Source organism: Heloderma suspectum, chromosome 10 (assembly GCF_057233095.1).
Source record: "Heloderma suspectum isolate Gila_16-S chromosome 10, 16-S_ref, whole genome shotgun sequence".
In the NCBI taxonomy this organism is placed as follows: Eukaryota; Metazoa; Chordata; class Lepidosauria; order Squamata; family Helodermatidae; genus Heloderma; species Heloderma suspectum.
In genome coordinates, this window is record NC_139467.1 from 13,553,903 (window position 1) to 13,566,510 (window position 12,608).

Sequence of the window (12,608 nt, forward strand, 5' to 3'; positions counted from 1 at the left end):
TCCTCACAGGGCTGTTATTTTCTTGATTCCGCTCCCCCCCTTTAAAAATGTGTTGTACTTCTGTGTCCTGAGGATTCCCCAAGGCATGATGCTACCATTGTTGCTTCTCAGTGGTCCCATTTTGGCTCCAACCTTTTGGCACCCGACCACCTGCGTTGGCTGTTAGAGGGAAAGATAATGATAATCATTGGTACCTGAGATAAGGAAGATCATGAGCAGGAATCCTGCAACTGCTGGGGCCTTCCATCTCAATATCAATGCAGTTCTTTCCATGGTCCAGAGCAAAGCGCTTCTAGAAACGACGAGCCAACATTCTGATGAGCAGTGGAGGGAAGGGGGAAAGGACTGTATTTGGAGATGGTTGTGCAAGTGGGTTATTTATACGACTCGCTAGCAAACATGTGAGCAAAGGCCGGATCATGACTGTCTTGTTGAGGCAATCAAGAGAAATGGCCCAATAGTTCTTATTAGGACAGTGTTAAGTAAACCCAACATGTAGTACAAAGGTGGGAAATAGTGGTATACTTGAAATATTCCAGCCTATTTGTGTTCAGAGAAATCAGGGGGGCAGTTTCACTTCATTTTTCCAGTGTGAGCAGAAATTCCCTCAATGTTTCTCCCAGGTAGGCCTCACCATTGGCATGGGCTGGAGTAAAGCTTCTTTTGTTTTTCTGAACGGCTTTTCTTTCCTTCTCTGCACTGCTACTGCAAGTGGCAAGAACAGCAAGTGTGGGGGCAGCTTGGCTCCCATTTGTGTCTTCCACAATGCCCGGTACCTAGCATTGTTCTGGGATACCTTGTGGGGAGGAGGGGTATGAAGGAAGGTGGACACCACAACAAATGGTGAAGAACGTTTCGCAAACTGGCCTTTTATTTCTGGGGGGGAGGAGTTAAGAAAAGAAAAATGTCAGACGTTTTTTGAGAAAGATGTCTTCTGAGAAATTTTGCCTCAGCTCTAGTTGTCATTCTTCAGGGTTCAGCCTATTCCCTAGGATCTTCCAAACATTAAATTTCTAAGTTCTAAGTTTAGTAATACTTTGAGTAGAGTCTTGGCTGAGTCCCTGCCCCCTCACTCCACTGTGGGACGTTTCCAAGGGGGAGGAGGAAGAGGGTTGTGACTTGAGAGATGCGAGGGCAAGGTGCAGAGAGGGAAAAGTTAGGGGCACTGCTCAGACGCTCCGCCAGGATAGCCACTCTTGGAAGTCAACATAGGACGGAGCCACCCTAAGGGAGGGGCATCACTGCGAAGCAAGCTTGGCCATGAAGTTCATGCCCAAACTGCTGGCAACTTCTCCACCCTCTGGTTTGTCTCCTCTGCTTAGAGATTGTTGGTTAGTTGTTTAGGGCCTGGGGCAGTCTGAGAGTTTCCTTGAACCTGCATTTTTCAAGAGGCGGCTAGTCTAGCAAATAAAGTCATGTTAGCCTGATGTTTTGTCTATTGTGGTGTTGATTGCGAACGGGAAGGACAATCCATTCCTGACATAGGGAAATTATAGCATTTCACCCAAGTGAAACCAAGGGTTTGTTTTTCAGAAAAAGAGGAGGGGCGAAGCAATTAGCCCCAAACAAAACAAGGCTAGCAATAAATTGGCAAAAATTGGGTCGTCAGGAATGTTGGTTCTTCGCTTCTAGAAGTGCTTTGCTCTGGACCATGGCAAGAACTGTATTGATATGGAAGGCCCCAGCAATTGCAACCTCAATATATAGTTGGAGGAAGGCCGCAGCAAGTGCAACCTCAATAAATAGTTACCTTCAGAGAAGGTAAGCAGACAGGTGATAGATTTGTTAAGAAGTGGAGTTTATTTATAATGCGCAGCAATTCTAGAGTACAAGATGCCATTCGATTGCAAGCTTTAAAAGCTAGTACCACCACTTTAAATCGGGCCCAGAATCAAATGGATAAACAAGACAGCTGGCACCATACAGGTGTTATGTGCACTGAGCAAGCTAGTAAAGTATTGGAAAGTAAGCACCTTATGTCATTATGCCCTTTGTTCTGTTGAATATGTATTACATTCATATAATCTTGAACATGCAATGTATTCGAAATGAAACATAATGGCGCAGGTCTGAGCCAAAGTTACGAAGCAACAGTCTCCCATTGCAGCCAGAGACATTGTGGGGTACATCAGAAGCCCTGTTTGCTTTATGTGGGGAACGGCAAGCAGCAGGGCCTAACAAAACCCGGGGTGTGGGGACATGCGAGGGGTAGCATCTCTCTGTGAATGGAAAACATTTTAAACAAAAAATGGATTCTCGGGTAAAAAATAAATGTGTGCCTTTCACCACTAGTGTAAGAACTGGTTGGGTGGCAGGAGGGTGAGATAGACCTCAGAGCGATACATCTATCCATCCCTTCTTTCCGCTCTGCAACACAGCCCTTCTGAACCAGAACACAGAACCTCAGAGTTAAATGGCCACCCCTTCAGCCCCATTTCTCACCACCGTATCCCAAGGCCTGTTATTCCGAGGGCTACAAGCAGAGGGAAAAGTTGAAGGGTGGCCCCACAGACTCTTGACGCTTTTGCCACAAGCACATCACCACCATGGCTATGATCCACATTCTCAAAATGTGCATCTAAGGGGGGCTTGATGGGCTTGATGTCCAAGTGCTGGACAGGTGCAACAACACCTATTCCAGGCACCAGAGAGATGGCGTCTCCAACCTCAGGTTTGGTGACATGGCTGTTGTGACCGACACCGTCTCTGCTGCGAGGTCCATTGGCAGGAGCTGAAATGCTGCTATTCCGTGCTCCAGAGGCAGCTTCCTTCACATTGCAATAGCTGCCAACGCAACAGGAGTCGCTCTTGATATTGATTGTTACAGGGCCAAAGGATTGGCTCTGAGGCACGGCGCAGGCTGGGCGCTGGCAGGTCCTGATGTGGATGTCGTTAGAGATGTAGCCTCTGGAGGTTCTTGTGGTGGGGAGGGCTGGAGGGAAAGAGGCATGAAATCGTGTTAGGAGGAAGGGCCTGTAGGCCCATGTCTCCCAGAATGCCAAAGGGTGATGCAAACACATCTAGTCAGCTAAGGGGTAAATCAGGAATAAAGTGTGACATGATGGGGAAAGACACCCATGAGTACGCCCACATCTCAAGCAGGGTACATGGGTGGGTGTGATGGATTGACTGAGAAAGCTAGTGTGATATCCCACTTCTCAGCTGAACAAAATCCTCAGGGTAGCTGGACAGAGTAAAATAATAGAAATGAATATCATTAAAACACCATGTCATCAAGACAGAGAAAAGGGAAGTGTTGACAAATAAATGAGGACAGCATAAGACATGTTCAATGAGAGTAAAACAGTCCTGGTAGACCTCAGGCCTGTGGGCCAAATCCAGCCTGCCTCGGGTCCCAATCAGGCCCTCTACATTTCCCCCGGGATGGCCACACCCCTGGTATTCCAACCACTCATCCTTTGGTGGTTTTCCAGCTTTTCCCAGGCTTTCCCCCATTCGAACAGATTGAAATTAGGCTTACTTGCTGACAGTAAATAAGCCTAAGGATTCATTACTGGCAGTATGCGCTTGAAGTTAAGATATGCTGGCATTTTTCTTAGGTTGGCTCTGCCCCTTTTGCCTTTGGCTCTACCCACAAGCTGGAATGTGACCTCAAGAGCTGCTGTGAAATGCAAATTGGCCCGTTGGCTGAAAGAGGTTCCCCACCCTCGCTATAAACAAGGCATCCATTCAGTTAAATCACAGGCAAATAACGGTGTTCTGACCTGGTACCTAAAATGTAGCCTTGTTCCACTGCTAGGGCACCACCACGGAGAAGGCCCTTATTCCTGGTACCTTCTCGGATTACAAGGGGAGGGCAGAAGGGGGGCCTGGCCTCCTTACTTTTGTGACATTAGCTTCCATTAGCTTCCATTTTTGTAGAAGGCAATAGCAGTTCAGCTCTCTGAAATTAGGGGAAGTCAGGAGTACGGATGGATGAGAATTTTGTTTCTGTTTGCAAATCATGTGAATATGCCCCATTCGCATTCCAGAATGCGAACTTTATCAAGCACACTTATTTCTGAGAAATGTTTGCAAATTCCTGAATTTGCAGTCATGTTCAGATTCATTTTTAAAAAAAAGTAATGTGCACATTTCAACCTTTTAGAATGCCAAAGAAACCGCACAAATGCCAGGGAACCACGGTTGGTGGGGGAAAGGGGTGTGTTCACCTGGAGAACCCTGCAGGGGCAGATTTGGCCCTCAGGCCTGAGGCTCTACATCCCTGCTATATTGACTGCTGCTCCCTGTTGAGTGTACACACTCAGTCACAAATCTGGATTTGCCCTCAAATGGGTTCACTGGACTTCCTTTATGTTTCCCACTCCTCCCAAATCTCAGCCTCCAAAGTATTGCTGACCGCTTGCAATGGCCCCATGCTGTTGCTTACAAAAAATGGGAGGTCAGGAAAAAGTTTCTGTGAGAGACTAAGGAGAGCAAGGATTTTGGCCCTTGCTGTTTCATATTGGTATCCAGACTCACCTCTTACGATAGCAGCCTTGCTTTGGTAGCACCTGTTGTAACCCTTGTTGCACCTCACTTTCTCCAGGAAGGGTTCATCAGTGCCAAAGTTGAAGCCGGAATAGCAATAGTTCATGTCATTTGCTTCATGTGCTTAAAGAATAAGTAAAAATGAATAGCAATGAGGCCAAATCACGTTTATTGCCCCTACCAGTGGCCCCTTGATATGGGGTCAACTGGAGGGGGTGACCACTTTATAGAATTGTCCCTCTATGGTGCCTTTCTCCATTCCATATACAGAGGCTGCTCATCAGGTTTCCCAACCTTCAGCCTTTTCAGAGTACAGGAGTAGTCACTGAAAAAGATGAGGGTCAAACTGCTGTTCCAGGGGAAGGACAGTCAGTCTGGTCTTCCAGGGGCCCTCAGTGAGAAGACATGGCCTTGCCACCATCCTCTGAGTCAGAGGAGGAACCGCTGGCAGAACCTCTCAGCCTTGCAGAAATGTGAGGGTACAAAATGAGGTGAGGGCCTTCAACCATCCAACCAATTTATCCATAGGGTTGAAGCTGACCATGCTACAGAGCATGGCGGCCAACATAAGCTTTCAGTTGGCTTTAGCTTGCTTCTGAGACAACATTCTCTTATATTTCTAGTAGAAGAGAGCTCCGGCCATCAAAACTTACTCAGCATTGTCCCTGGTCCTGTTGCCACTGTCCTTTATGCAAGAAGGCTTCTGCATTTATTTAGCTTGCTGCACCTGATGCCCTAACCTTGATACAGCCTCCCTTGCCTTGATGTGATTGACATGCACGGACTGGCTCTCCTTGCTCACATCTGACCCCCTCAGATGACAATGGCTTCTGCTATGAGCCTCAGGTTGCCACGGAATGGGACCTTGCCCAGGCTGAGAGTTGAATCTGACTTTAACAATGACGAAGGGGCAGCATCTTCTACTGCACTCAAGGAGAGCAGGGCCACACACAGCTCTGTCCTCTGACAACTTTTCACTGTTCCCTTCCCCTCAGCGACTGCCGCCTGACGTGGCTGCCTCACTCTGCCTAATGGTAGGGCTGGCCCTGAGGCTCCTGTCTCTTCAACAGCTGCCTTGCAAGCAGAAATCCCATCAGCACCATTGCTGGTTCTCCATGCCGGGAAGGGCTGTTCCTTGCCTTTGCTTCTCATGTGAGCTGTTATCGGTATGGGGGGCCCACCAGGAGAAAGGAAGAAGTAATATTTGGCAACCGATTTCAAGCCCACAAGTGAAAACCATGCATGCTCACTTCCCCTCAGATTTTTACCTTTCGCCTCTGCAGAAGTTGTGGAGACGTTTTCAGGGATCATTTCTGCATTGCACAGGTCCTGGAGACAATAGCTGATGTTGGAATGGATGGCAAAGTGCTGATCGCCAGAGGTGGCTGACTCAGAACCGTTATTCAGATTCCAGTGGACGCAGTCTCCATAGGCCACCAGCGCCACACTTCTGTCTGAAGCAGGAAAAAAATATCTGAAAAAGAGATGGTTGCAGCAGCCGGGTCTGCCAAAGGCCTTCCCTGGACACATGCTGCTTGGGTGTGTGTCTAAGGGTGATGGCCGCTCAATCGCTCTATGTTTGCAGGCCCTGGCTGGCAGGAAAACCAGGTGGATTGTCCACAGGAGGCGGCTTCTGGCAACATCGCAGGGGGGTGTTAATAAGTGTGTTGCTGTGTGTAAGCCTGAGCCAAAAGCTCCCCACAAAAAAATTGTTGTTGAGGCGAGGGCTTTAAGGTCTTTCGAAAACACTACAGCAACTCTCAGCTTTTCCAACCACTGCCTGGTTCGTGGGGGTGTTTCTCTTGGCCACTGTTGACTTTTGTTCCAACCACCTCCCCACAGAAACCCCTTTTGGCTACAGCGTAGCACTGTTCCAAATCTGGCTGATGAGCGTGAGGACCTTGAGTCCTGCCCTCACTGCAAGGCGCTTCGGGGGAGGAAATGGTGCTCAACAGATCCTGGGAGGAATTATTTCACCATCCTTTTGTGCCCTCCCCAACACAAATAACACGATTCTCTCCCTCTCCCTCTCTCTCTCTCTCTCTCTCTCACACACACACACACACACACACACACACATGCTTGCAAACTCAGCTTCATACTCTGTGATTGGGGTGTGATTGTGTGGAGTTGCAGGTGTTGAGTAGAGTTGCCAGGTCTCAGAGCTTGATGCTGAGTTTGCAGGTTTGATCTCCCCAGTGTCATTGGGGGTCTCCAGGAAAAGCAGTTATCATAGTGTATGATGATCAAAGTAGGAGTACTGTTCATTGTTTTATTCTTATGGTTTTAATTGTTTGTTTTTATGTTATGTTTTAATTATGTTTTCTGTTTTCGTCTCAATTTGATTATTGATAGCCACCTTGAATGAGCGAGAAACCGAATAAATCAGCAAATGTTCCCAACTGAGAATGTGACAGCAGCCATCAGCAGTTATTTATGGTCTCCCTACAAAAGTTTCTTATGAAGTTTGTTTCTCTCTTTCTGGGTAGAGTTCCTTGGAGAATGTCCCCCACGGTATGTTTAATTCCCCTGTATTATTGCCCCATTTCATCATTGGTCTATAAAAATTTCCTTGGTCTGCTTTGGGAGGAGAAAGCACAGTGCTCAGAATTACAGACGCAAGTATGACAGGAGTGTTTGTGTGTGTGTGTGTGTTTTAGTCAGGACTATGGGGATCTTCACCACAATGGTTTTCACGGGTCACACAGCGCTTGAAAGAAGCATACTTCTGGGTTAGGTGGGGGGAGTAGAACTGAATATCATCACCCTGGCAGGGGCTGCTCAACCAATGAGAGAGGCTTGCTTCCCTGCCCCTGTCAAGGCTCCCCACTGCTACTACGTTATTATGAATGGAGAGTAACTACTTCACAATTCCATTCCAGCAAACTGTCAGAGTTAGAGCTCCCCCACCCTTTCCCCAATGTGCACACGTTTTCATGAAGAAGCCAAAATCCCTGATCTCCTGTGCAACATCTGAAGGCTCCCTATGAGAGCTCCCCACCCCAATTTCACCCCATTCCAACAAACCGTTGGGGAGTTATAGCTTCCAACCCCACCCCCTTTCTCCTACCCTGTGCACTTCTCTCTGCTCGCAATGACAGGCTTCTCTGCTCCTGTGATCCTGAGACCATGGTAGATCACTACTGTGGTTAAGCCCTTATGCCCTTAAGTCCTTAGGGCAAGCATCACAGAGAAGGGAAGTGACGAGACATCAGAGAATCGCCTTCACACATCAGAGCCATGACTTTGCACAACATCACAGAAGCTGAGTAATGCAAGCATCAGAGAAGTGCATAATCGTGGAGGCTAATTACTCCCACTGGTGAAAAGAAAGTGCAGCAGGATTCTGAAGGCTAAAGAGCACTCTAGCACTTGGATGTGTTGGAAAGGCAGGCTAGTTATTCTGGTTACCTAGGTTACTGAGGGCATGGCCAGGTGAGAGACACACCCCTAGGAACACTCTGATCATACCAAATTTAAAGTGGAGGGATGGGCACACAGCAGCTGAACCATATGGGAACCGGATTAAAGAAAAACAACAGAGTAAGAGTACTCTGCAAAAATGTGGCTTCCCTACAGGTAAGCTATACAGAGTGGAGCTTTTTGCAACCTTCAGTGCATGATGCAGAGGAACCACAATATACCCTTAGAAGATGCAGCGATGGGCTACACACTATGGTGACATAATCAACGAATTCAGATTTGGATGTAACCATTCCAAACTCCCCATATTTATCCCTTAGCAGAGAGTCATGGTTCTACATAGAGCATGTGTCACAGAGGCATCTCTGTCAGCCTGAACCAAGCTGCCCCAGCCATAAGCCCTCCAGATATGTTGGACTACAACTCCCATCATCTCCAGCCAGCATGGCAAATAGTCACGGATGATGGAATTGTCCAACAACATCAATTATCCAACACCATCTGGGTACCCAAGGCTGGGAAAGGCTGGCTTCAGGTCATGTCTCTCCTCTGAGCATCAGGTGGTGAGTTTGAAAAGCTGATGATTTCTTTTTTTTAATTGAGGGGGGCATTTGAACTAAAATCCCAAAACCTGCAATTTAAATTAAATTAGATTATTTATTTTATTCTCTGAATTTTGAATGCATATAAAATGTCATTTTGGACCTCACATAATTCCACTGGGAATGTAGATGGCTGCACGTAATACACAAATCTCCTCATCCAATTGGTGTTAGGAATGTCAAAAAACATTTCTCTCCCCATAGGTGATTTCTAACTGGAATTGGACCCTTCAGATATGACAGCCCTTCTGACTCCATCTGGCCTAGTATTTGCTTACCTATGCTGAGTTTAAGATGAACTGCCATGCAAGCATTCTCGTCACTGGAGCAGGTGATATTGATTCTTGGTGAGGATATACTAATTCTCTGTTTGCCCTCTGTACTGAAATCCATGAGTGTGCTGAATCTATGACACGTCAGTGCAGAAATCCCTGAAGAGAGAAACAAAATAGGGGACGGGGGAGAATAAGATCCTGGAGATACCGTTGGGATGTCTGGGGAGATGGTTTCACCCTTCATATCAGCCTGCAGATAATTTTTAATCAGTTAAATATTATATAGAAAAACATTGTCCTTCCCCCTTGTAGCCACGAAGGACTAGAAACTTGTTTATCCCCCTTCAAAATGAGAGCAGAAATTAAAAAGAAGCAGGATAATGCACCAGGTACCAAATCCATATATGGTTGTTCAACATGATCACAGAATGCACGTTCAGCCTTGCATCTTTCAGTTTGTATTACAGACTCTTTCTTCCTTCTAGGGCTGAACAACAAAAGTAAATACATGTTAACTGCGGCACGGTAGTGGAGGGGAGGGGACACACAGGGAGCCCCAACTCAATGCTCCTCTCCTTTGTTGTTGTTCTTTTTGGGGGCGGCTCCTGCTTCAGGCTAGCCATTGAAATGGTAACACTTTTTTTGGAAACTGTTTGCATTTTGAATTAAAAGCTAGGGGTTGCATTCAGGTGGCTGGAGATCTTTTGTGAAAACCCAGTGGCTTGGTTCCAGATTTACTCGGACTCAGAGAAAATCCAGTGAAAGCAGTTGGATCGAAGACTAGTTTTCGTTCCCTGAGGTCCCACTGATTTCAACAGGTTTACGCCAAGTATGACTGAAGTCTGGAACCAATCCACTCTGTTTTCCAAGTTGACCTATGCAGTCGGGAGTAAGCACCACTGAGTTCCAAGGCGCTTATCCCCCAGGTAGTTATGCATAGGGTTACAATCATACAATCCTATACGTGTCTACTCCAAAGTAATCCACGTTGGGCTCAATGGGACTTATGTCCAGGTAAGGAAGTAGAGGATATCAGCCTTAATCATGATATTCCATAAGCATGTGTTATGTGGAGCTGTTCAGCAGAGTGTTAGCGCGTTAGAGGATAAAACCAGGAGATTCTCTCTCTCTCTCTCCCTCCCTCCCTCCCTCCCTCTCTCTCTCTCTCCCTCTCCTTGGGCCATGCCTATGGATTCCTCTTGGAGTTGTAGCTATGGGGGTATCATGAGGATGTCAAACACTTCAGAATTTACCACGACACCACTGGATACCTGCAGGTGTCCAGCGCGTGCTGTCTGTGTACCTGAGGAGTCTTCTGACTGTGCGGAAGTTACTATCATCTGTTTGGGTGGCTCCATTTGGCTTCCAAACTGATTGACACAAGATCACCTGAGTTCTATATTAGAAGGAACAAGTGGGTTCCTCAGGAAAATGTTAGGATGTATCCTGACACCCAAACGGAAGTGCTCCTACCTTTTCCAGGACCCAACCAGCCAGGCGTGCCACCCTCTGCAACTCTAGAATGGCTGAAGCCAGGTAATTCACTCATTCCTCTCCTTTCTGATGCCTTTTCCAGGTACCCAGAATTATTATTTATTATGATTTTTAGTCACCCTTTAACAAAGGTGCCTCCTGGAGGCCACTGAAGATGCCTAATCCTCACAGGGCTGTTATTTTCTTGATTCCCCTCCTCCCCTTTTAAAAATGTGTGGTAGTTCTGTGTCCTGAGGATTCCCCAAGGCATGATGCTACCATTGTCGCTTCTCAGTGGTCCCATTTTGGCTCCAACCTTTTGGCACCCGACCATCTAAGTTGGCTGGGAAGGACAACGATAATCATTGGTACCTGAGATAAGGAAGATCATGAGCAGGAATCCTGCAATTGCTGGGGCCTTCCATCTCAATGCAGTACCTTCCATGGTCCAGAGCAAAGTGCCTTTAGAAACGAAGAACCAACCTTCTGATGAGCAGTGGACAGAAGGGGGAAAGGACTGTATTTGGAGATGGTTGTGCAAGTGGATTATTTATACGACTCGCTAGCAAACATGTGAGCAAAGGCCAGGCCATGACTGACTTGTTGAGACAAACAAGAGAAATGGCCCAATAGTTCTTGTGAGGGCAGCGTTATGTAAACCCAACATGTAGTACTAAGGGGGGAAATAGTGGTGCGTTCTTGAAATGTTCCAGCCTATTTGTGTTCAGAGAAATTGGGGGGGGGGCAGTTTCACTTCATTTCTCCAGTGTGAGCAGAAATTCCCTCAACTTTCCTCCCAGGTAAGCCTCACCATTGGCAAGGAGTGTAGCACAGCTTCATTCTTTTTCCCCCCCCAAATGGCTTTTCTTTCCTTCTCTGCACTGCTACTGCAAGTGGCATGAAATAAATAAATAAATAAACAAACAAACAAATAAATAAATAAATGCGTTGGGGAGAGACCCTCCCTAGAGCACCTAGATGCTGGGAGAGATTCCTCCAAAGGCCTTGACAAACAGATGGCCCAGGCTGAGTCCCTACCCCCTCCCTCCACTGTGGGAAGTTTCCAAAGGGGAGGAGTTATTTAGGGCCTGGGGCAGTCTGAGAGTTTCCTTGAATCTGCATTTGTCGAGAGGCTAGTCTAGCAAATAAAGTCACTTTAGCCCGAAGCTTTGTCTATTGTGGTGTTGACTGCGAAGGGGAAGGACAATCCATTCCTGACATATGCGTCTACTCAAAGGTAAGAGACTTGGGCTCAGTCGGACTTTCTCCTGGGTAAATGAGTACAGGACTGGAACCGTAATTATGATATTCTATTAGTGGTTGTTCTGGGGTTCTCTGCATTATGATGGGGGTTTCCACCAAAGTGTTAGCTCCTTGGAGTATAAATAACAGAAAAGCAAGTGATTATTCTCTCTCTCTCTCTCTCTCTTCCCTGGGAGTCTTCTTCAGGTTTTGGATATGAAGACCAGGGTGAGGAGTGCCTGCACTTCAAAATCTACCATGACACCACTGTATATCTGCAGTTGTCCAGGTTTTTTTGTTTCATTGCAGAGCTGCCTTTGCTTCACTGCAGCCGAACACCTCACTGCCGGTTTTGATCTGGAACAGCCTGGCAGCAGTCAGCTCCGAGCACCCGTGCATGCGAGTGGTGGCGGCTGGAGGCCACTGAAGCAGGGGGGGGGCAGATGGCGGACCACCAGGAGGGGAGCCGATGGGTCTATCATTGTTTTAAAACAATTATTATGGCCCCCGGGAATTCTAGCATTTCACCCAAGTGAAACCAAGGGTTTGTTTTTCAGAAAAAGAGGAGGGGGCGAAGCCATTAGCCCCAAACAAAACAAGGCTAGCAATAAATTGGCAAAAATTGGGTTGTCAGGCTTAAAAACAAAAACAAACAGGGTCCTGTTTTGATTATGTCATCATCACCACCACCACCCTGAACGTCAGAGAAATACAGAACCCAGAAAAGGAAAAAGGGTTTGAAAAAAAAGCGGGGGGATTAAAATAAGGCAAAGTCACAATCAGCACTGCCATCAGCCTTGCACTCAGAGCAACACAAAAGAAACCATCACCAATGACAGATTTTGAAAAGCGCGGGGGGGGACAAGGGGGGCTCAAACCGGGGGGGGGGGCCTAGTGCTGGCTCCTGAGTCTTGGACTTTGCTGGACTGGATTGATCCACAAATGTCGGTCGAACATTGGCAGACAAAATTTCTGCTGCCACAGCTGCTCTCTTCCCCTTTCCGTTTTATGCTCAGCCAACGCAGCACCGGTCCCGGTCCACTGCGCTCTCTGAATGCAAACAAAGTAGCTCTGTGCCTGCTCTGGAGCCGGTCGCAGCAGA

The 12,608-nt window shown here is 47.1% G+C and overlaps 1 protein-coding gene across 1 annotated transcript; it reads right to left on the bottom strand.

The window, feature by feature from the left end:
* Positions 1-920: 920 nt before the first annotated feature.
* LOC146337735 (uncharacterized) lies at positions 921-10,746 on the bottom strand. Its single transcript, XM_084815192.1, has 5 exons — positions 10,637-10,746; positions 8,795-8,947; positions 5,760-5,945; positions 4,483-4,614; positions 921-2,932 (listed from the first exon to the last, which is right to left on the bottom strand). The coding sequence occupies exons 1-5, from the start codon at positions 10,707-10,709 to the stop codon at positions 2,439-2,441; spliced, it is 1,038 nt and encodes a 345-aa protein (XP_084671318.1). The 5' UTR covers positions 10,710-10,746; the 3' UTR covers positions 921-2,438.
* Between the last annotated feature and the right edge of the window lie 1,862 nt (positions 10,747-12,608).